The sequence below is a fragment of the Colobus angolensis genome, unplaced genomic scaffold, assembly GCF_000951035.1.
Source record: "Colobus angolensis palliatus isolate OR3802 unplaced genomic scaffold, Cang.pa_1.0 Scaffold506, whole genome shotgun sequence".
Classification (NCBI taxonomy): domain Eukaryota; kingdom Metazoa; phylum Chordata; class Mammalia; order Primates; family Cercopithecidae; genus Colobus; species Colobus angolensis.
The window spans coordinates 441,045-462,656 of NW_012118555.1; the positions used below are offsets into that span (position 1 = coordinate 441,045).

At 46.0% G+C, this 21,612-nt stretch overlaps 1 protein-coding gene across 1 annotated transcript in view; it reads left to right on the plus strand.

The window, feature by feature from the left end:
• Positions 1-21,612, plus strand: part of EVA1C (eva-1 homolog C (C. elegans)) — a 103,902-nt gene that overhangs the window by 54,059 nt on the left and 28,231 nt on the right. Inside the window, exon 4 of the mRNA XM_011960132.1 lies at positions 2,993-3,145. Within this exon, the coding sequence (XP_011815522.1) occupies positions 2,993-3,145 (153 nt within the window). The remainder of the gene's footprint in view (positions 1-2,992; positions 3,146-21,612) is intronic.

Genomic DNA, 21,612 nt, shown 5'->3' on the forward strand with positions numbered 1-21,612 from the left:
GGAGAGAGAGAGAGAGAGAGAGAGAGAGAGAGAGAAAGAAAGAGAAGAGAAAAGAAAGAAAGAAAGAGGCATTTATATTTGAAAATTATTGTCTTTCATTTTTTAAGTTTGGAGCTTAGCATCACTGATGCCAGGATACGAAGATCCAGCCAGCTGCTGTGGCCCTAATGTGTAACAGCTCATGCCTTTCTGTAGGGATTAAGGTGGGCGTTTTCAAATTGTGATTGCAGCCCATGGTAGGAAAAGATTCTCACATTTTGGCCCAGTGGAACCCATACTCACATACACACCACTGAAAAATAAATGTTTAAATGACAAAACAGTGTTTATACTTTCTTCATGTGATGCCCTTTGTTGTTTTCTAAACTACTGTATTCTTTATTTTAAAACATTGCTGGTTACAACTCACTAATGATTTCAAGACTCATGAATGAACCTCAAATCACAATTTGGAAAACTTTGGCTTGAGGTGTCTGTGGGACCTGGAATCAGCCTGCACTTCCAATCCAGGAGAGAAAAGTGGAAGGAGAACATGAGCACGTGAGAGGAGTGAGAGGCTGGGGTGGAAGAGGTTCCCTCTGGACAGTCTTCCCACCCACTCCGGGCCAGCCCATTACAGCCCTAGCAGTTCTTGCCATTTAACTCGTTTGCAGTTAACGCCAATGCTTGTTTGGCTAAAAAATGCACCTGTCTGCTGTGTGGTTTCCATTTCAAAGTAGAAAACTCCAGAACAAGGGTGATAGAGTAGAGCTAGCATTTTTTAAAGAATTTTCTTTACAGAATGTTGGCAAGGATAAGAACCACATATGCAAATAAATGACCGTGGTCCCCTTTCTATTTTGCTTTGCTTTGATTTTGCGAAGTTTAAGATGAGTGACAATCTAGGAGAGATTTTCTAACACCTAAGAGACAAAAGTTAGCATCCGGAATACATGAATCACTCCTGCAAATTTTAAAAATCCATCACACAATATGCAAAGGATTTGAAGAGGTTGTTCACAGAAGGACTGCTTTGAATATCAATTTATTAATGCATTTAAAGCTGTTAGAATAGGGCCTAGTTGGGAGGAAGTCTTCAGCAAGTATTAGCTATTATTATTATTATTATTTATTATTATTTTTGAGACAAAGGCTTGCTCTGTTGCTCAGGCTGCAGTGCAGTGGCACAATCTCAGCTTACTGCAACCTTCCCCTCCTGGGTTCGTGATTCTCCTGCCTCAGCCTCCTGAGTAGCTGGGATTACAGGCACCCAACATCACGCCTGGCTAATATTTGTAGTTTTAGTAGAGACGGGGTTTCGCTATGTTGGCCAGGCTGGTCTCGAACTCCTGACCTCAGGTGATCCGCCCACCTCAGCCTCTCAAGGTGCTGGGATTACAGGTGTGAGCCACCGCACCCAGCTGTGTTAGCTATTATTATTTAAAGATATCTTTATTGAGATATCATTTACATAGCATAAAATTCACATTTTTCAAGTGTATAATCCAGTGATTTTCAGTGAATTTACTGAGTTGTGCAACCGTGACCACAGTCCAGCATGGGACATTCCCACCATCTCAGAAGGCTTCCCTGTGTCCATTTTCTGTCACTCTGTGACCTCACTTTCAGCCTCAGGTGCCCACTCATCTACATTCTGCCCCTAAAGTTTTGCCTCTTCTGAATCCTTCATATAAAAGGAATCACACCATATGCAGTCTTTTGTGTCTGCAGTGTTAGCTCTTACTGCTTTAAAAAAATCAAATCATTATTAAACATTTCCACTAATTAAATGGTTTTGGAGTACTTTCTTTAAAAAAAAAAAAAAAAACTATGTTTTCTTCAACAGTGCACGCATAATGCCAACTTTGTATGACATTGCAAAGAAAGATTTTACTATGATAAGCAGATTAAACAAACAAACTTTTCCCTGAATTCTTTGAGAACAAAGTACAACCTGGTCCAGATCATCCTAACCTAGAATGCGCCATCAGCTTGACAGTCAGTTGTTCCTGGAGTTACCAGATTTGGGGCAGACTTTTCACACTTCTCTAAAGAGGGATTCTTAACTGACTGAGTTTTTGCCTTGTTTTTTGCCCCTTTCCTAGTAAAGGACATGATTTGATTTGGTATCATATCATCTTTCTTGCTTTTTTTTTTTTAATTAGAAATGAGGCCTTGCTATGTTTCCCAGGCTGGTCTCTGACTTCTGGGCTTAAGTGATCCTCATGCCTCAGCCTCCCTCCCAAGATGCTGGGATTACGGGTGTGAGCCACTGTGCCGGGTCTCTTTCTTGTCTTTTAAACAAATAAATGTAAGCTGGGCATGGTGTGCACTCATATTCCCAGGTACGTGAGAAGCTGAGGTGAGAGGATCCTTTGAGCCTAGGTTTGAGCCCAAGAGTTCAAGGCTGCAGTGAGCTATGATTGCACCACTGCACTCTAGCCTGGGTAACAGAGTGAAACCCTGTCTCTAAAAAACTAAACTAAACTAAAATCATAAATAATTCGTACACACATGGGGATGCCAGTTGAGGGGCTGGAGGTGAGGTTTAACTGGGCTGTCTCCAGAGAGAGAAAGAAGCCTAATGCTTCTTTCAAGTAACTTCTGGTCTGCCTTTACCTATGTGGATCCCAAGCCAACATTTGAGAAAAGGCTCCCTTCAGTGAAGGAACGTGTGACCTTAAGTGGTGAGCGAGAGAAACTTCCTTTCTAGCCAGGCCCTTCCTGGGACCTAACTCCATGCGTCTGCCTCCTTAACTCTGGCACCTCTCCTCCATTTGCCCCTTAGTATAATTCCCAGGGTCTTTGCGCTTGTCAACAGGTTACTTCTCACCTGCTTCCTGCGGAGGGCTTTGTTTTCTAGGGTCAGAGACAGCATGAGCCCAGAGGGCCATCCCCACCGCCCCCTTCTCAGGGTGCAGCCTCGGGGAAATGAGCAGGGGGACTTGGACAGAGCTCACCGATTCCTTCTGGGGGAAGCTGATGGTGCCTTCAATTTTTGTTTCTGCTTCAGATGAATTAAAAAACAAAACCGTGTGTGAAGACCAGGAGCTGAAACTGCACTGTCATGAATCCAAGTTCCTCAACATCTACTCTGCGACCTACGGCAGGAGGACCCAGGAAAGGGACATCTGCTCCTCCGAGGCAGAGCGGCTCCCCCCTTTCGGTATGTGCTTTTGTATGTGTCAGGGATCTCTAGAGGGGCAGAACTAATAGGATATATATATATATATCCTATATGATCATGGAAGTTAATACTTAACACGATCACGATCTTGTGATTGTGTAATTAATACTTAATAAACTCCCATATATAAGTGTGTGTGTGTGTGTGTGTGTGTGTGTATATATATATATATATATATAAATGCTTGTAAACAGTAATCTGCCAAAAATAAATAAGTAAAAGAACAAGAATTGGCCGGGTATGGTGGCTCACACCTATAATCCCAGCACTTTGGGAGGCCAAGGCGGGCGGATCACGAGGTCAGGAGTTCGAGACCAGCCTGGCCAATATGGTGAAATCCCGTCTCTACTAAAACTACAAAAATTAGCCAGGCGTGGTGGGGTGCACCTGTAATCCTAGCTACTCAGGAGGCTGAGGCAGGAGAATTGCTTGAACCCGGGAGGTGGAGGTTGCAGTGAGCCAAGATCATGCCACTGCACTCCAGCCTGGGCAACAAGAGCAAGACTCTGTCTCAAAAAAAATAAAAAAGAAAAGAACTGAAGACATAAACACTAAGAATAGTACCCAACTCCCCTTTATATATATATAAAGAATAGTACCCAACTCCCCTTTGTATATATGTAAATAAAGGGGAGTTTATTACTATTAATTTACACGGTCACAGGTCCCACAATAGGCTGACTGCAAGCTGAGGAGCAGGGAGAGCCAGTTTGAGCCTCAAAACTGAAGAACTTGGAGTCTGATGTTCGAGGGCAGGAAGCATCCAGCACAGGAGAAAGATATAGACCTGGAGGCTAAGGCAGTCTCTCCTTTTCACGTTTTTCTGCCTGCTTTATATTTGCTGGCCTCTGATTCGATGGTGCCCACCAGATTAAGGGTGGGTCTGCCTTTCCCAGCCCACTGACTCAAACATTAATCTCTTTTGGCAACACCTTCACAGACACACCCAGGAAATACTTTGTATCCTTCAATCCAATCACGTTGACACTCAGTATTAACCATCACAGTAGGGTTATACTTAGGGTGCAGTCTGAGCGGATTAAGGCCCTGGCTCCCCAAGGAAGGAAGCCATGCCAGTGGGCAGTGCCCTTAACTCGATCTGGGCTTGAATGTTCCTGTCCTGATAGGCTCAGCAGTCAAAGGGGGCAGAGAGCACATGTGAGGGTGGGTCCCCATTGTCCATTAATGACCCTACCCACTGTCCTGGTCCAGTAAGTTGACTTGTGAGCTCTTGAACCCCATCTTCCCTGTCTGATAACACCTGCATGTGTTCGGTTCTCTCTGTTAAATGTCTCCACCCCCTCCTCCTTTCTCCCTGCTACTGCCTTAGGGAAAGGGACCATTGCCGAGCCACTGTAGCCATCTCCCTACTCCCAGGCTTGCCTTTCTCCCCACAGTGGCCTCAGGTAGGTCGGTCTGTCCTTCCTTCCTTCCTTCCTTCCTTCCTTCCTTCCTTCCTTCCTTCCTCCCTCCCTCCCTCCCTCTCTCCCTTCCTCCCTTCCTTTTTTCTTTGAAATGGAGTCTCCCTCTGTTGCCCAGGCTGGAGTGCAATGGTACAATCTCAGCTCACTGCAACCTCCGTCTCTTGGGTTCAAGTGATTCTCCTGCCTTAGCCTCAGGAGTAGCTAGGATTACAGGCACCTGCCACCATACCTAGCTAATTTTTGTATTTTTAGTAGAGACAGGGTTGCACCGTGTTGGCCAGGCTGGTCTTAAACTCCTGACCTCAGGTGATCCGCTTGCCTCGGCCTCCCAAAGTGCTAGGAGTACAGGCATGAGCCACTGTGCCGGGCCCAGGTATCTTTCTTAAAGGCAAATCTGTCACTACCCTTCCTAACACCCTGCAGGGGCTCCCTGTATTATATGGTTCCTTAGCTAGATGAGGGACCCTTGGTGTTTTAACTCCTTCCTGCAAAAAGAGGCTTCATCACTTTTTTTTTTTCTCTTTAATTCTTAACCTTTATAATATTCAAGAATGCCTTTCCAGAGCAGGGATTGTGCAAGGCATTGTGGATCTATGTCTTCTTTATGGGCGCTGTGTTCCCCTATGCCCACTCCATTTTTTTTTTTTTTTTTTTTTTTGAGATGGAGTCTCCCTCTGTCACCCAGGCTGGAGCACAGTGGCGTGATCTCGGCTCACTGCAACCTCCACTTCCAGGTTCAAGCAATTCTCCTGCCTCAGCCTCCCGAGTAACTGGGATTACAGGTGCCTGCCACCATGCCTGGCTAATTTTTATAGTTTAGTAGAGACAGGGTTTCACCATGTTGTTCAGGCTGGTCTCAAACTTCTGACCTCAGGTGATCCACCCACCTTGGCCTCCCAAAGTGCTAGGATTACAGGAGTGAGGCACTGCACCCGGTCTCCATTTCTTTTTCTTTTCTTTTTTTTTTTTTTAAACGGAGTCTCGCTCTGTCCCCCAGGCTGGAGTGCAGTGGCATAATCTTGGTTCACTGCAAGCTCCGCTTCTCGGGTTCATGCCATTCTCCTGCCTCAGCCTCCTGAGTAGCTGAGACTACAGGTGCCCACCACCAAGCATGGCAATTTTTTTGTATTTTTAGTAAAGATGGGTTTCACCGTGTTAGCCAGGATGGTCTCGATCCCCTGACCTCATGATCTGCCCGCCTCGGCCTCCCAAAGTGCTGGGATTACAGGCAGGAGCCACCGCGCCCGGCCTCCATTTCTTAATATTGCAGAGAAGTACCTCATTTCCCAGGCTTACTAGTCTAACTTAGCTGCCTGTGTTTTAAGAAACAGTAGTAAGTTAACATCCGTGTCAGCTGTTCTTTTGAGCAGAATTCAGTTGACCAAGCAGGTAAATCTGTACACTGAATGGTTTGTGTTCACTTGGTCACTGCCTTTCATTCCTAGGAATGGTGGATGAGAGTTGGATTTAATTAATAAATTTATTTATTTATATGTTTATTTTTGAGACAGAGTCTTGCTCTGTCACCCACGCTGGAGTGCAATGGCACGATCTCCATTTACTGTAACCTCCACCTCCCAGGTTCAAGTGATTCTTCTGCCTCAACCTCCCGAGTAGCTGGGACTACAGACGCTTGCCACTACACCCAGCTACTTTTTGTATTTTTAGTAGAGATGAGGTTTTGCCATGTTGACCAGGCTGGTCTTGAACTCTTGACCTCAAGTGATCCACCTGCCTTGGCCTCCCAAAGTGCTGGGATTACAGGTATAAGCCACTGTGCCCGGCCGAGAGTTGGATTTAAAAGGGAAGAGTATACCAGACATAGTGTTTTATGCCTGTGTAATCCCAGCTACTCTGGAGGTTGAGATGGGCAGATCACTTGAGGCCTAGAGTTTGAGGTTGTAGTGAGCTATGATCGCACCTCCACACTCCAGCCTGGGCCACAGAAAAAGACCCTGCCTCTTAAAAGAAGAAAAAAAAAAAGGAAAAGTAATTAAAGAAAGTGTTAGGAGATCCCATGGCCTAAAAGACAGGTTTCCATGGAGAGTGGAGGAATTCTGAGGTCAGCCAGCAGTGTTAACGCCCTACATCAGAAACCCTTCCTGATGTAGAAAGGACTGTGAAGAAAAGTCTGTGACTCTGCTCTGTGCCCCTTGCTTGGCTGTTCGAGGTAAAAAGCTTCAGCTCACAGAGTAAAAGCCTGCTCGCCCTTCTCCCTCACAATCAAGCACTTCTGTCCATTGGCCTTGGTGTACTTGCAAGGGTGAGGACCAGACTCTTCTCTGCATTTGTGGCCAGAGCCAAAATGCCAGAGCCCCTCTTGCCCTGTGCTCTGTAGCACAGAGAAGCTCGAAGACAAAAAGCAAAGGGTCCTGAGGGTGCCCTGTTGATCAGGTCCTCAGCCTCACATGGAAGGTTCAGCTCTGATTTCACCGTTCAGGTCAGTGCTAAGGGCAGAACCACGCATGCATGCGGAAATACAAACCTTTAACTCTCTGAGCTGGTGCATTTTCTCCATCTAATTGAATGCTGTGAAATCATTTGCTTCTTGGCCCAGGAGTCAATAACACCTGCGTGTGTTCTGACAACACCTGTGTGTGTTCAGTTGGATGCTGTGCTCTTCTCTCTCTTAAATGTCTCCACCTTCTCCTCCCTTCTCCCTGCTACTGCCTTAGGGAAAGGGACCATTGCCGGGCCACTGTAGCCTTACATGAAGGCTTTAAACCGCATTCGGCCTGTTCTCCCCAGAGAATCATCAGTTTACCCCTCGTGTCTAAACATGCTTTAATATCATCCACCTGAAAAAGCACACTCTTTTGACCGCCCGTCTCCTACCCGCTGCCTGTCCACTCCCTTCACCAGTCCCATGGGCAGAGCATTTGCTGTCTGCAGAGAATTTGCAGACAGTCCCAGGGCAGTCCCATGGTGGCACGTCTCTAATCTGTCCACTTTGCTCCCAGCGCCCTCTGGGCATCCCTCTCCTGGACATCGAGGCTGCCTCCCCTCTTCACTTAGCAGCCAGAGGGATTGTATTTATTTATTTAAAAAAAAATTGTTGGAGACAGGGTCTTGCTCTGTCACCCAGGCTGGAATGCAGTGATGCACCAAGGGCAGTTTAAAGCCTTCATGTACGGTCTACCTGAGTCCAGGAGAAAATGCCCTTAGCACTGACCTGAATGGTGAGGTCAGAGCTGAGCCTTCCATGTGAGGCTGAGGGCCGATGAACAGGGCATCCTCAGGACTCTTTGATTTTTGTCTTTGAGGCTTTTTGTGCTGCAGAGCATAGGGTGAGAAGGGCTCTGGCATTTTGGCTGTGGCCGTGAATGCAGTGAAGCCTTCCTCATAGCTCACTGCAGCCTCCAACTCATGGGCTCAAGCAATTCTCTCACCTCAACCTCCTGAGTAGCTGGAACTACAAAAGCATGCCACCATGCCTGGTATGGTGGAGATGAAGTCTTACTATTTTGCTCAGGCTGGTCTTGAACTCCTGGCCTCAAGTGATCCTCCTGCCTCAGCCTCCTAAAGTGCTGGGATTACAGGCATGAGCCACTGAGCCCGGCCAGGATTTTATTTAAATTAAACCAGAGGACATCACACTTCCGCTTAAAGCCCTGCACTCTGCCCATTGTAATTGGAATACATCAGTCTTCAGCTGTGGTCCTGCTGCACATGCTTCTTCCCTCACTATCTCTGGAGCACTCCACCTTTATTCATACTCCTGGGCCTTTGCACAAGCCGTCCCTTTGACCTGGACTGTGCTCACCCCATATCTTGTGTGGCTGGCTCTGCCTCAGGATTCAGGAATCAACCCAGATGTCATCTCAGAGAGGTTTCTCCAGGCACTGGCCAGCATGGCACCTCGTCCCTGCAGTCCCTCTCCAGCGACCCTTTTGTTGGACTTTCTCCATAGCGTGGAGATAGACCATGGTATGTGTGTGTAGTTCATCTCTCCAGGAGCTGAGCAGCTCTGCAGGAACTGGTCTGTGGAATTCCCAGCAACTCGAGCAGTGCCAGGCATAGAGTGGGTGCTCACGTGAATCCTGAGGCATAGGAATGAATCAGAGCCCCTCTGCAGTGAGGCGCCCACACTCGGCTCCCAAGGATGGATAATCGTCTGGTTACAGACTGGGAACGTAGGCCTGGTGTCATAGCTTCCCACCTCATGGGATGCTGGAAATCTGGATTTTCTTTTTTCTAAGTGAAATGTTCCAACTTTTAAAACACTGTGTGAGCCAAACAAAACATGCCTCCAGGGCGCACCTGGGCCACAGGCTGCCAGCGCGTGTGTGATCTCTGCTCTGTGCTCCCATTTACGACTGCAGCTCAGCCTCGCTGCTTTCAAGGGGAAAAGGGTCTTTATCCTCAACCCTAGAAGCTGGTGGGAGTTTGGTGGGATGATTATGTGAGGGCGAGGGGTTGGTTTCACTGCAGACCTCTGTAAGGGAGCTTGTGGTGAGTCCTGGAACATCTGGTTTGAGAGGATGATTTGTGTATTTTTCTTCCTGCCTATAAGTTAAAGTCTGGCAAAACCCCATTTGCTTTAGACTGGACACCCCCTTGGAACACAGGTGGTGAAACCCAGTGTCCACAGTGTCTCTCCATGGTCAGGGACCACTTTGGATTTTATAGCAGCTCAGTGTGGCTTTTAGTGCTGAGATGCCATAAAAAAGCATTTCCAGTTCTAAAATATCATCATCATCATCATTGTTTTTATTGTTCTGCACAAACACCATAATAATATTTAACAGAAATGAGAAAAAGATTCAGTCACAAATGTTACTCATCAGATAAAAAGGTTCTTATTTTTTTTTTTATTTCTCTCCAAGTCGAGTATGAGCTGAGAACTGTTCTACGTAATGACAGTTCTAAGCAGATTCATTTGCAGACCGCCTTATTTTCCTTTACCTTATATCATGTGTGTTTTTCTGTGTGGCCAAAAAAAGTCCCAATAATGCCGAGCACTTCTTAATATCTTGTTAAAGAGACACGTCAAATAATTTACGTAACCGTTCCCTGGTGGCTGGATATTTTTCCTTTTTTCTGACTTTCAAGTATTGTAAATAATGTATGATGAGCTTGTGCTTGTAGCTTTCCCTTTCTTCTGGCTTACTTCCTAGGGATAAATTCCCAGAAGTTTTATACCAAAAGACAGCATCAGTATGTTTACAGTTCTTCTCAGAGTTCTTTCCAAAAACTTATTCCATCTATCTATCTATCTGTCTGTCTATCTTTCTCTCTCTCTCTCTCTCTCAACAGGAATGTATAACTGTGGTTTCCCTGCAATGTTGGCAGCTTTATATATGGTTTTTCTGCATGCTTCCAATTTAAGAGGTATAAAATGGTCCTTCGATGTGGTTTTTATTTTGCCTTTCTTTGACTATGACTGACCTTGGCCATTACCTCATATTTTTGTGGTTATTGTATTTGCACTTGCACACCTTGTCTCTCTAGCTTTTGTCTTTTTTTTTTTTTCCCTGTTGAGATCTTTGATTTGTTTTATTGATTTATTTTATGAGTTCTTGGCAGAGTAGGGATAGTAACCCTTGACATGCTTTTTCTGCTGTAACTGTCCCCTTGTCCTCTGGTTTTTTTTGTTTGTTTATTTGTTTGTTGTTTTGGTTTTTTGGGTTTTTTTTTTGTTGTTCTTGTTTTTTGGTTTTGTTTTTTTTTTTTTTTGGCAGTTTGGGTTTGTTATGTAGGGCTGGTTGCCTTTTTGATTCTTTGTATGTCATATGTAGGATAAGTTCAAGAGGGGCCGGGCGTGGTGTCTCACACCTGGAATTCCAGCAGTTTGGGAGGCCAAGGCAGGTGGATCACCTGAGGTCGGGAGTTTGAGACCAGCCTGGCTAACATGGCGAAAACATGTCTCTACTAGAAATACAAAATTAACCGGATGTGATGGCACATGCCTGTAATCCCAGCCACTCGGGAGGCTGAGGCAGGAGAATCACTTGAACCCGAGAGGCAGAGGTTGCAGTGAGCTTGAGATCACGCCATTGCCCTCCAGCCTGGACAACAAGAGTGAAACTCCATCTCAAAATAAGAAAAAGAAGAAGAAGAAGTTCAAGAGGAAGGGGGCTGAGAAGTAGGAGCATGTGTGTGATCCTCCCATGTTACCGGTGTGACTCCATCCTGCCCCATAGGCACCCCCAGGGCTGCCCGAGGCCTGTCAGTACTTCCGTACCCGGCACCGCAGTGGGACACACATTCCTGAGCATTCCCAAGGACTTCAGGGTCCCCCCACCTGCCTCAAGAAAGCCTCCGAGCTCTGGGTGCAGAGGAGGGAGAGCAGTGCTGCAGTCTTCTGTACATGAAGCCCTAAGCCGCTCCCAACTGAACTGCATCAGGGCAGGCACTGAGGAGGTCAGTGTTGGCCACACCCCCCACCCTGCTATTGAACAGAGCTTCCCAACCGCGCCATCAGCAAGCACACAGACAGTTACATCCATATGGAAAGGGGGTAAAGAGAGATGCCACTGAACGCCGGCATCAGTGGCCTGAGGACAGGCGGGGCCTGAGGGGACACATCCCAGGAGTCTGTGCATTCACAGGTAAGCTGGGAAGCCCTGAAGATGCATTTGGTTTCTGCTCATCAAGGTGACAGATACCAGGCTTCTCTTCAAGGCCCTTACATTTTCTCTAACATACCCCTCAAGGTCCCCCCAACTCATGTCTACTGCCTGATCCCAAAGCCACTGCCATAGTTTGAGGATTTCATTACCCCGGCAACCCACTTCCAGTATCAAATGTGACTTCGTTTTCTAGTAAAATACCTCCAAGTTTGATGGCCTAAAACAAAATATTCATTACTGTGGGACAGGAATTCAGGGATAGTGTAGTCTGGCAGTTCTTGCTCAGGGTCTCATGGGGTTTCAGGAAGTTGTAGCCCTGGTGGTGGCTGGGGCTGCAGTCCCCTGAGGGCTGGATTTGTAAGGGGACTGACTCATGGGTGGGTGGTTTGGTGCTGATTGTTGGTATGAGACGTCGGTTTCTCCCCATATGGGTTTCTTATGTGTCCTTACAACATGGTAGCTGGCTTCCCCCAGAGAAAGTGATGCAGAAGAACTGGTGGAGCCATAGGCTCTCACCTCCGCCATAGGCTCTCACCTCCGCCATAGGCTCTCACCTACGCCATACGCTCTCACGTCCGCCATACGCTCTCACCTCCGCCATACGCTCTCACGTCCGCCATACGCTCTCACCTCCCCCATACGCTCTCCCCTCCCCCATATGCTCTCACTTCCCCCATACGCTCTCATCTCCGCCATATGCTGTCACCTCCCCCATACGCTATCACCTCCCCCATGTGCTCTCACCTCCACCATATGCTATTAGTCCCCCACACAAGCTCTGGTTCACGGTGGGAGGAGGCTGCACAAGCACATGAATTCCAAGAGGTTAGCCTCACAGGAGACCCTCTTGAAGGCTGTTATGAGCTACTTATGTCCTCCCCAAATTCGTATACTGAAGTCCTAACCTCCGGGGTACCTCAGAACGTGACCTTATCTGGGGATAAGGTCTTTAAAGAGATAATTAAGTTATTTATTTATTTATTTATTTATTTTGAGACCGAGTCTCACTCTGTCACCCACACTGAAGTATAGTGGCATGATCTCAGTTCACTGCAACCTCCCCCTCCCAGGTTCAAGCAATTCTCCTGCCTCAGCCTCCCAAGTAGTTGGGATTACAGGCACGCACCACCAAGTACAGCTAATATTTTTGTATTTTTAGTAGAGACGGGGTTTCACCATGTTGGCCAGGCTGGTCTCGAACTCCTGACCTCAGGTGATCCGCCTGCCTCGGCCTCCCAAAGTGCTGGGATTACAGGCATGAGCCACCGCGCCTGGCCTGATGTCTTATCTTGAAGGAGACTGACCCAAAGTCATTTCTGAAAGATCTTACAGCAAGTGGGCTCCAACAGAATTTATGCCTCATCCATCCGGTAGAAGAAAATCTGAAAGGAGGACATTAAAGTGGCCATCGCTGGTGACCAATGAACACCAACAAAACAGCATTTTTACATGAGACAGGAGTGAGCCTTTCCCGAAGGGCTGGGCCTGAGGACGCCAGGCTTCGGAACATGCCCCTGTCTGGGCGTCCACTGTGGTGCGTAATTTCCCACTGTGGTTTACATTTTCCGGGTGAGCTCCAGGGATTCTGCTATTTCCTTAAAAAGAGGATGAGAAAAACCACACAATAGGCCTCAAAGGCTGGGCTAAGGCCACCCCGAGGCCAAGTGTGGGCAGGCCTGGACTTTTCAGCCAAAGATCGAGGTGCCAGAGGTTCCCACTGCCAAGACAGCGGCACTTAAGCAGCCAGCCTTATTATATAAATAAACACAGGTTGGAAGGAGCAATTAACTTCAGTTTCACTGTTAAGTAATAGCCAAAAAGTAAAAATTTAAATGGTTGAATATCTTGTTATCACATGTATTGGGGGTGGAGGGCAGTTTGCCAGAAACAGGAAGTGCAGTCTGGGAGCTGTGGCTCACGCCTGTAATCCCAGCACCTTGGGAGGCTGAGGCGGGTGAATTGCTTGAGGTCAGGAGTTCGAGACCAGCTTGGTCAACATGGGGAAATCCCATCTCTACTAAAAATACAAAAAAATTAGCTGTGCATGGTGGCGCATGCCTGTAGTCCCAGCTACTCAGGAGGCTGAGGCAAAAGAATTGTTTGAAGCTGGGAGGCGGAGATTGCAGTGAGCTGAGATTGTAACACTGCACTCCAGCCTAGGCAACAGAGCGAGACTCTGTCCCCGCCCCACCCTGCCCCTAAAAAAAGAAGCAGAAAGTGCAAATAAAATCAGCCTCAGAGGGAAATAACCGCTAACAACAACAAATTCCTGCGAACTGTTCAGAGCTCAGTGTCAACAAAGATACAGTCAGACCTGAATCAGACCTGAGTTATCCTGGGCCTCTTCCTGTGGGTTCTTTCACTGTCTCTAAGATAAATTCTTGCACTCCCAGAGTAACTTAAAAGTGCAAAAGCAACCCAGTACAGTGGTTCCTTCCTGTGATCCCAGCACTTTGGGAGGCCAAGGTAGGAGGATCACTTGAGGCCAGGAGTTCAAGACCAGTCTGGGCAACATAGTGAGACCCCTATCTCTACAAAAAAAATTAAAAATTTAGCCAGGCATGGTGGCACATACCATAGTCCCAGATACTCTCTTTTTTTTTTTTTTTCCTTCTGTTAGCCTTAAAGAATATGGTCAGGCATTTATCCTTAAAACTAAGAAAATATAGGTTTCCCAGGGTGCTCTCAGAATATTTGCAGCTGCATGCCTTGGCACACTTTTTCTGGATAAGTTTGGCGGTATGTATGAAAAGCTTTAATGTTTGGAATATCCTTTGACAAAGCAATCTACTTCCAATAATTCCTATGGAAATACCATACTCGTTTGCAAATGTTCAGCTCTAAGATTGCTCCACATAGCATTGCTTATAATATTAAACAATAGAAATCATCTGAATGTCCAACAATAGCGTATTGTAAATAGGGTTGGATTCCTACACAGGAGTCTAAGGTGGGAGGATCACTTGAGCCCAGGAGCTGGAGGCTGTGGTGAGCAATAACCGTGCCACTACATTTCAGCCTGGTTGACAGAACAAGGCCCTGTCTCCAAAAAAAAAGAAAAAAGTAAAAAGATACTGAGTTGGTACATTCATAAAATGAAAGACAATACAGCTCTTTAAAATATCGCTTATTTAAAATGTTCACAAATATATTAGTAAATGGGAAAGTAAAGCATACAAAGTAGTATGTATGTGATTCCAGCCTGAGCAACATGGCAAAACCCCACCTCTACAAACAACACAAAAATGAGCAGCATGTGGTGGCTTGTCCCAGGCTGGGTGACAGAGCCATGGGTAGCACAGTCCCAGTTACTTGGGAGGCTAAGGTGGGAGGATTGCTCAAGGCCAGGGAGTCAAGGCTGCAGTGAGCCATGTCTGTGCCACTGCACTCTAGCTTGAGCAATAGAGCAAGACCTTGTCTCAAAAATATATTTTTTGCTGGACACGGTGGCACACACCTGTAATCCCAGCACTTCAGGAGGCCGAGATGGGTGAATCACCCGAGGTCAGGAGTTTGAGACCAGCCTGGCTAACATGGTAAAACCCCGTCTCTACTAAAAATACAAAAATTAGCTGGTCATGGTGGCGGACGCCTGTAATCCCAGCTACTCAGGAGGCTGAGGCAGGAGAATCACTTGAACCCGGGAGGCAGAGGTGGCAGTGAGCTGAGATCGTGCCACTGCACTCTGGCCTGGGCAACAGAGCAAGTGCTGCCTCAAAATAAATAAATAAATAAATAAATAAATAAATAAATAAATAAATAAATAAATAATATAAAATAAAATTCTATATGATTCCATTGAGAGGGAAGAACATTTACACACAGAAAAGTGACTAGGAAGATATTCTTTAAAGGTTAATAGCTTTATTTCTTGATGGTGGGATTTACTAGGGCTTTTTTCCTCAGTTTGGGCCTCTCTGTACTCTAAAATGTGAACATATATTTACTTTGTAACAGGAAAAAAAAATACTACTTATTTTGGAAACATCAGACTTCTAAGATAAATTTCTCAATTCAGACCATTTGTTCCCAACGCAGGTCGCTTATACAGAAATCATATATTCCATTCTATGTTCTTTTGAGACTTAAGGTTTTTTTCTACTTAGGGAGAGGAATTCAGTGGAGAAGGGGCTAGTTTTAGGCCACTTACATATAAGGATTGTGGTTTAGTTGAGAAGAAACAGAACTTTTTTTTTTTCCAACTGGTAAATGTGCTCAGCTCAAAACCCCAAATAAAACAAGGCTCTTAAAGACAACAAAAATATCCTCAGTCAACCCTGTGCGGCCACAAGAAAACAAACAAACAAAAAAAAACTAGGAGAAAAGTTAAAGGATATGTCTTTACTCCTAAAGGATATGTCTTTACTCCTAAACTTTTCATGACTTCTGGGGCAAATTAAGTTATATAAAAAGAAGAGTTTATTAAAATATTCTGAAAAAATTGCCTCTAAGACTCTGTGTTCAAAAACTGTCTTCATTTAGACATAAATTTCATTTTCCTTTTAAAGAAAGATCATTCAATACTTTCATTTCAAAGCATTGTTAAGTCACAGAAGCTTGAAATGTAACTTAAAATCGATAAGGGAGAATAAAACACCTTTTTCCAACCAGCCAAAAATATCATCTTGGTGATTCTCCTTCCAATCTCTTTTTATTTCCTATATGCAGATTTGGGGTCTGAATATTTAGTTCGTATCACGCCGTACCACATATGCTTGTCTTCACTTCAAGGGAACAAAGACAGCATGTAATTTAGACTCTAAATTGACTAAGTCCCAAAGGCCTTTTCCTAAAGTACCATTTCCTACCTGACATTAGGTGCCCTGATGATGATAAGGCTTATTCACATGCGAGGACGCTGGAATTGTCCCCGCTGCCCACGGCGCTGCCTTTAACAATCATACCACCCCAGCAGTCAGCTCCCAGGACTTTCTTTGTCCGAGTGAGGAAACTGAGGCTTAGCAAGGTCACACTCTTTGCCGCTGCTCTGTTCTGCTGCCCACAGCTGCTACAGATGATCTTCCGGGACCTTAAACACAGATTTTTTCATGCAAGCTTAGAGACAGCTGAGGAGAACAGCTAATGTTTTTGTGGGCTTACCTAAGTCTGCCGTTGCCTCGTACAAACCTCATAGAAATACCGTGAAAAAAGATATTCCTCATGCTACACAGGAGGGAAACTGAGTCTCCCTGAGTTTATCAGATACCAAGTGCTGGGCAAACAGTAGTGAGCTCACCCTCTTCACAGAAGAACTGGACCCCTTCACGGTTCTCCAATGAGTAGAAGAGTTTCCCTGAGACATGAGCTTCCTGCCTTCCCCTACCTGCCCAGTCCCTGGGGCACCTTCTCTGAAACCCAGGGCTCCCTGGAACATAATTTGATGTTGGTGCTCTTGCAGAAGGAACTACCATTTACTATTTATTGAGTTGGACACTGTGTGAACCCATGTGAGCCACATGGGTCACCCTGGGCTCTGTGAGACAGGGTTTCACCATATTGGCCAGGCTGGTCTCGAACCCCAGCGGCTATCAGCCTAATGGGAGATCCAGGCACAAACAATGAACACAGCACAGCAGAAGCATTGCCACTCTCCTGTGAAGGGCCCTGCTCCATTCAGCAGCCCTGTCCATGGAACTTACCCCTCTGTGTTCTGGAACCACTGCTCTGGCCCCTTCAGGTTTGGAGGTGGTCACGACCTGATGTTACTCCTTTTTTTTTTTTTTTTTTTTTGAGACAGAGTCTTGTTGTTGCCCAGGCTGGAGTGCAATGGCATGATCATACCTCACTGCAGCCTTGATCTTCCAACTCAAGCGATCCTTGTCTCAGTCACCCAAGTAGCTGGGACTACAGGCACACACCATCATGCCCAGCTACTTTTTATTTTGTTTTTAGTAGACGCGAGGTCCAGTTTTGTTGCCCAAGCTGATCTCAAACTCCTGAGTTCGAGCAATCCTCTCGCCTCAGCCTCCCAAAGTGTTGGGATTACAGGGATGAGCCACCATGCCTGGCCCTCCCTGCCATTCCTAGCCCTGGGTTCGGCACCATCCTTTGGGTGTGCCACGTCCTCATCCCCTTCCCACCTTTGCAAATGGTCTATTTAGTAAGCCCTGATTTGAGCCGTGGGTGGCCTGCCTGGCGCCTGGATCTGCGGCCGTGACTATTCCTGCTAGACTGGTCAAGCTAAACTTGCCCTTCACGAAGACAGACTTGACGTTTCTGGCACTTGGTAGAGACAGGCACTTAAACCATTCTCTTAAAGCTCAATAGACTTCTTGACTTGCTGTGTTTACTCTTCATTCATGAGGACCAGCCAGAGTAGCTCCAGCAAGCCCCTCCTTTAGACTGGAGTACTGCACTCCCAGGCAGGCAGGGGAAAGATGGATTCATTCCAAGTCCCTAGTGAGTGACTGGGAAGAGCTGAGCCAGGAACCAGATGGAAGGATGACAGCTTCACTGCTTCCTAACGCCCCTGGAGCAGCCTTTCTCAGCATAGATTCTATCTCACAGATCAGGCACCCCTACAAAATAACGCATTCTAAAGCCAGAGATATGGGATGTTTGCATCATGTCATGTGCCAGGCTGTCCATTTCAGACCATGAATTCATACATTAAGCACTTCATTGTTGAGTGCCTACTGTGTGCCCAGCACCTGGTCCTTTTTATCAGGCTTGTGGAATGGTACCTTAGCAAAATAGGTCCGAACCTTCATGGATGTAAGACGAGATCAGGTGCGTTCAGGGTGGTATGGCCATAGATGTCCTTCATGAATATATTCAGATCAAGTGCTTTTATGATAATGTTCCTCACTGTTTGTTTATGTATGTGTGTGTGTGTGTGTGTGTGTGTGTGTGTGTATTTAAATTGTCCCTCCCTCAAGGGCATTGACTTTCCAATTTTTTAGTGGTTAGCCATAGGTCATTCCTTTCAACTGGACCCCTTCACAGTTCTCCAATGAGTAGAAGAGTTTCCCTGAGACGTGAGCTTCCTACATTCCTCTACCTGCCTAGTCCCCAGGGTACCTCCTCCAAACCCCGGGGCTCCCTGGAACATAGTTTGATGTTGATGCTCTTGCAGAAGGAACTACCATTTAATATTTATTGGGGTGGACCAGGCGCAGTGGCTGACACCTGTAATCCCAGCACTTTGGGAGGCCGAGGTGGGTGGATCACCTCAGGGTCAAGGGCTCGAGACCAGCCTGGCCAAGAGAGTGAAACCCCATCTCTACTAAAATTACAAAAATTAGCTGGGTGCAGTGGCACATGCCTGTAATCCCAGCTACTTGGGAGGCTGAGGCAGGAGAATTGTTTGAACCCAGGAGGTGAAGGTTGCAGTGAGTCGAGATCACGCCACTGCACTCCAGCCTGGGTGATAAAGAGAGACTCCATCTCAAAAAAAAAAAAAAATATTGGGGTGGACACTGTGCTAACTCATGCAACTCACATGTGTCCCCCTGGCCTCTGTCAACCTTTTAAGTTTCCTGGGCTGTGAATTCCTCCCCTACTTAGAGACTCTTGCTTCTTTCTCTGGCCCCTTTTTCTCAGCACATGTGTTAGTCTGTGATTTCTACCCTAGTCAGTCTCCTGGACAGATACCTTTGACCTCCCTAAGACCCAGTGAGCTCTGCCGACTCACCTCCACCCACTGTGTGTGCTTCCACCTGTCCGCCGAGCAGCCACGCTGCTGGAGGAAGTTCCGGCCTCTGCCATCTCCAGAGCCATTACGTCCCCACTCACCCACAGGGAGGAGCTAGCCTGTGCCAGACCACAGAAACTTTCCTTGTTGGGCTATTTTTTTACTTCACAAGCATCGGTAATGTGTTCTCCCCTACAAATCCTTCCAGAGCCCAACCCACACTCTCCCTTGGCCTGTTCTAGAAGCGTCAAACACATTAGACGCATGCTTCCTCCTCTGTAGTTGACATTCTCTTCCCTTGACTGTCCACCCTCTTGTTTTCCTCCAAGTGGGCCATGTCTTTCACATGCTGCAATTGGTCTTGCACACCTGAAACTCACCTGATGTTGATCACTCCCTTTTTTTTTGAGACAATCTCACTCTGTCCCACAGGCTGGAGTACAGTGGCGCGATCTCCCCTCACTGCAGCCTCTGCCTTCTGGGTTCAAGCGACTCTCTAGAGTGACTGGGATTACAGGTGTGCACCACCATGCCTGGCTAATTTTTTGTATTTTTAGTAAAGATGAGGTTTCGCCATGTTGGCCAGGCTGGTCTCGAACTCCTAACCTCAGGTGATCCACCTGCCTTAGCTTTCCAAAGTGCTTGGATTACAGGCGTGAGCCACTGTGCCTGGCCACTCCCTTTTTATTTTTTTCATTTTGTTTTTCTTCTTTCATGGAGCCCATACATCTCTTTTCTCCTTAAGAACTTTCTCTAATCCCCCTGTCCTGGCTCCTCATGGGCCGGCTCCTCAAGTACACTCAGAATCCAGATTCCTTAATTTCTTGTTCACCATGGTGCAGACTTGTCTTCTCTCTCTTGCCAAATTGTTTGAGCCCCTGATTCTCGCAATACCTTTTCCCATTCTTGTCTCAGTGGAGATGTTATATTTAAGGGCACAGTCTTTAATGTCAACCGGATTGAGGTTCTAGGGCACACACTACCACCAAACATTGAGACCTAAGTGAAGTTACATAGCCTTGCCAAGCCTTCTGCATTTGTCAGGGCAATTAATGTAACTGTTACAGTCACTCAGTGGCTTAACCCAGTAAAGGTTTATTTCTTGGTCAGTTCACAGTCCAGCGAGGCTTAGGTGGTTCTCCTACGCAGCTCGCTTCCAATGACCCAGGGATCCAGGGCTTCTCCACCTTGTAAGGTTTCAGCATAAACAGTCAAAGGACATCATCAGAGACGTACTTTTAGAAGTTGGCTCTGGCAGCATTGTTTGAACCAATCGTCATGAGCAGACAAAGGAAGAAAGAGTGGATGAGGAGCTGTTGATCTTACTGTTGTTGTTTTTCTTCTTCTTTTTTTTTTTTTTTTGAGAAGGAGTTTCACTCTTTTTGCCCAGGCTGGAGTGCAGTGGTACGATCTTGGCTGACTGCTTCCTAGGTTCAAGCGATTCTCCTGCCTCAGCCACCCAAGTAGCTGGGACTACAGGTGTGTGCCACCACGCCCAGCTAATTTTTGTATTCTTAGTACAGATGGGGGTTTCAGCATGTTGGCCAGGCTGGTCTTGAACTCCTGACCTCAGGTGATCCGCTCGCCTCAGCCTCCCAAAGTGCTGGGATTACAGGCGTGAACCACTGTACCCGGCCCTTACTGTTGTTCTTGACTAACTTCTCCTTCTCCCTGTGTTCAAGTTTTTACCAGGTATTACTGCTTCCTCTATACTCCTGTGAGATATTTCTGACTCTAAACACCCACAAATCTATATTTTTAAATTTCCTCTAATATTATTATTACCTGACTCCTTGCTGCCAACATCTCTGGTCTCATTTAATCCTAAAATTTCTGGAAGAAACACTTTCTTGGAAAAAAGGCCTTAATAGCCCATTTTTACCTTTAAATTGTTTAATATATTTGACATACTCAAAATAATATGTGTAACACTTATGTAAGCTGTAAAAGAATACTACTACAGTGCATTACACTCCACGGAACTAGAATCCTACAAATAACTTGAATCTACTTATGTTTTTCTCCCCCGTCCCAGTCCTGTCCCTTTCAGTGGTAAATACTATGTAGAGATTTGTATTTATACAAATATGTTACACATATACTTTTAAATAACTGTTTAGTATTATTTAGTTTTTTTTTTTTTTTGCTAATAAAAATGGTGTTGAGGTATTGTAATATAGTAAGAAATATATGTTTTGGTCTTCATTCATCTCCTAGCCAGAGATCCTAAAACCTTTGTAATTTCCTCAGTTATAAGTGCAATCAGAACATCTTTTGTTACAATATTTAGATTTTGTCCTGGGCTCCTGAAATAGCTCCAGAATGATGAAGATGAAAGGAACGTCTTTTGTTATTCATTAAAATTAGCTCCTTTTAACCACACCTGAGTTTATGTTGATGAATGACTTTTGGAAAGCCCCTAATGATGGGGGACTGGTTGTCAAGGGAATGGATTATGTGATTAGAGGGCTGGAACTTAAACCTCACGCCCATCCTCTATCTCCCCAAGCAGGAGAGAGAGGCTGGAGGTTGTTGGGTCCATCACCAATGGCCAATGACTTAATCAACCATGCCTATATCATGAGACCTCCATAAAAGCCCTCAACAGTGGGGCTCAGAGACCTTTTAGCTCAAGAACTCTGTGGAGATGCTCAGTGGGTAGAACCTTTAGGCCAGGCAGAGTGACTCATGCCTGTAATCCCAGCACTCTGGGAGGCCAACGGGGTGTGGATCACCTGAAGTCAGGAGTTCGAGACCAGCCCAGCCAACATGGTGAAACCCCATAGCTACTAAAAATACAAAAAATTAGGTGGGCAT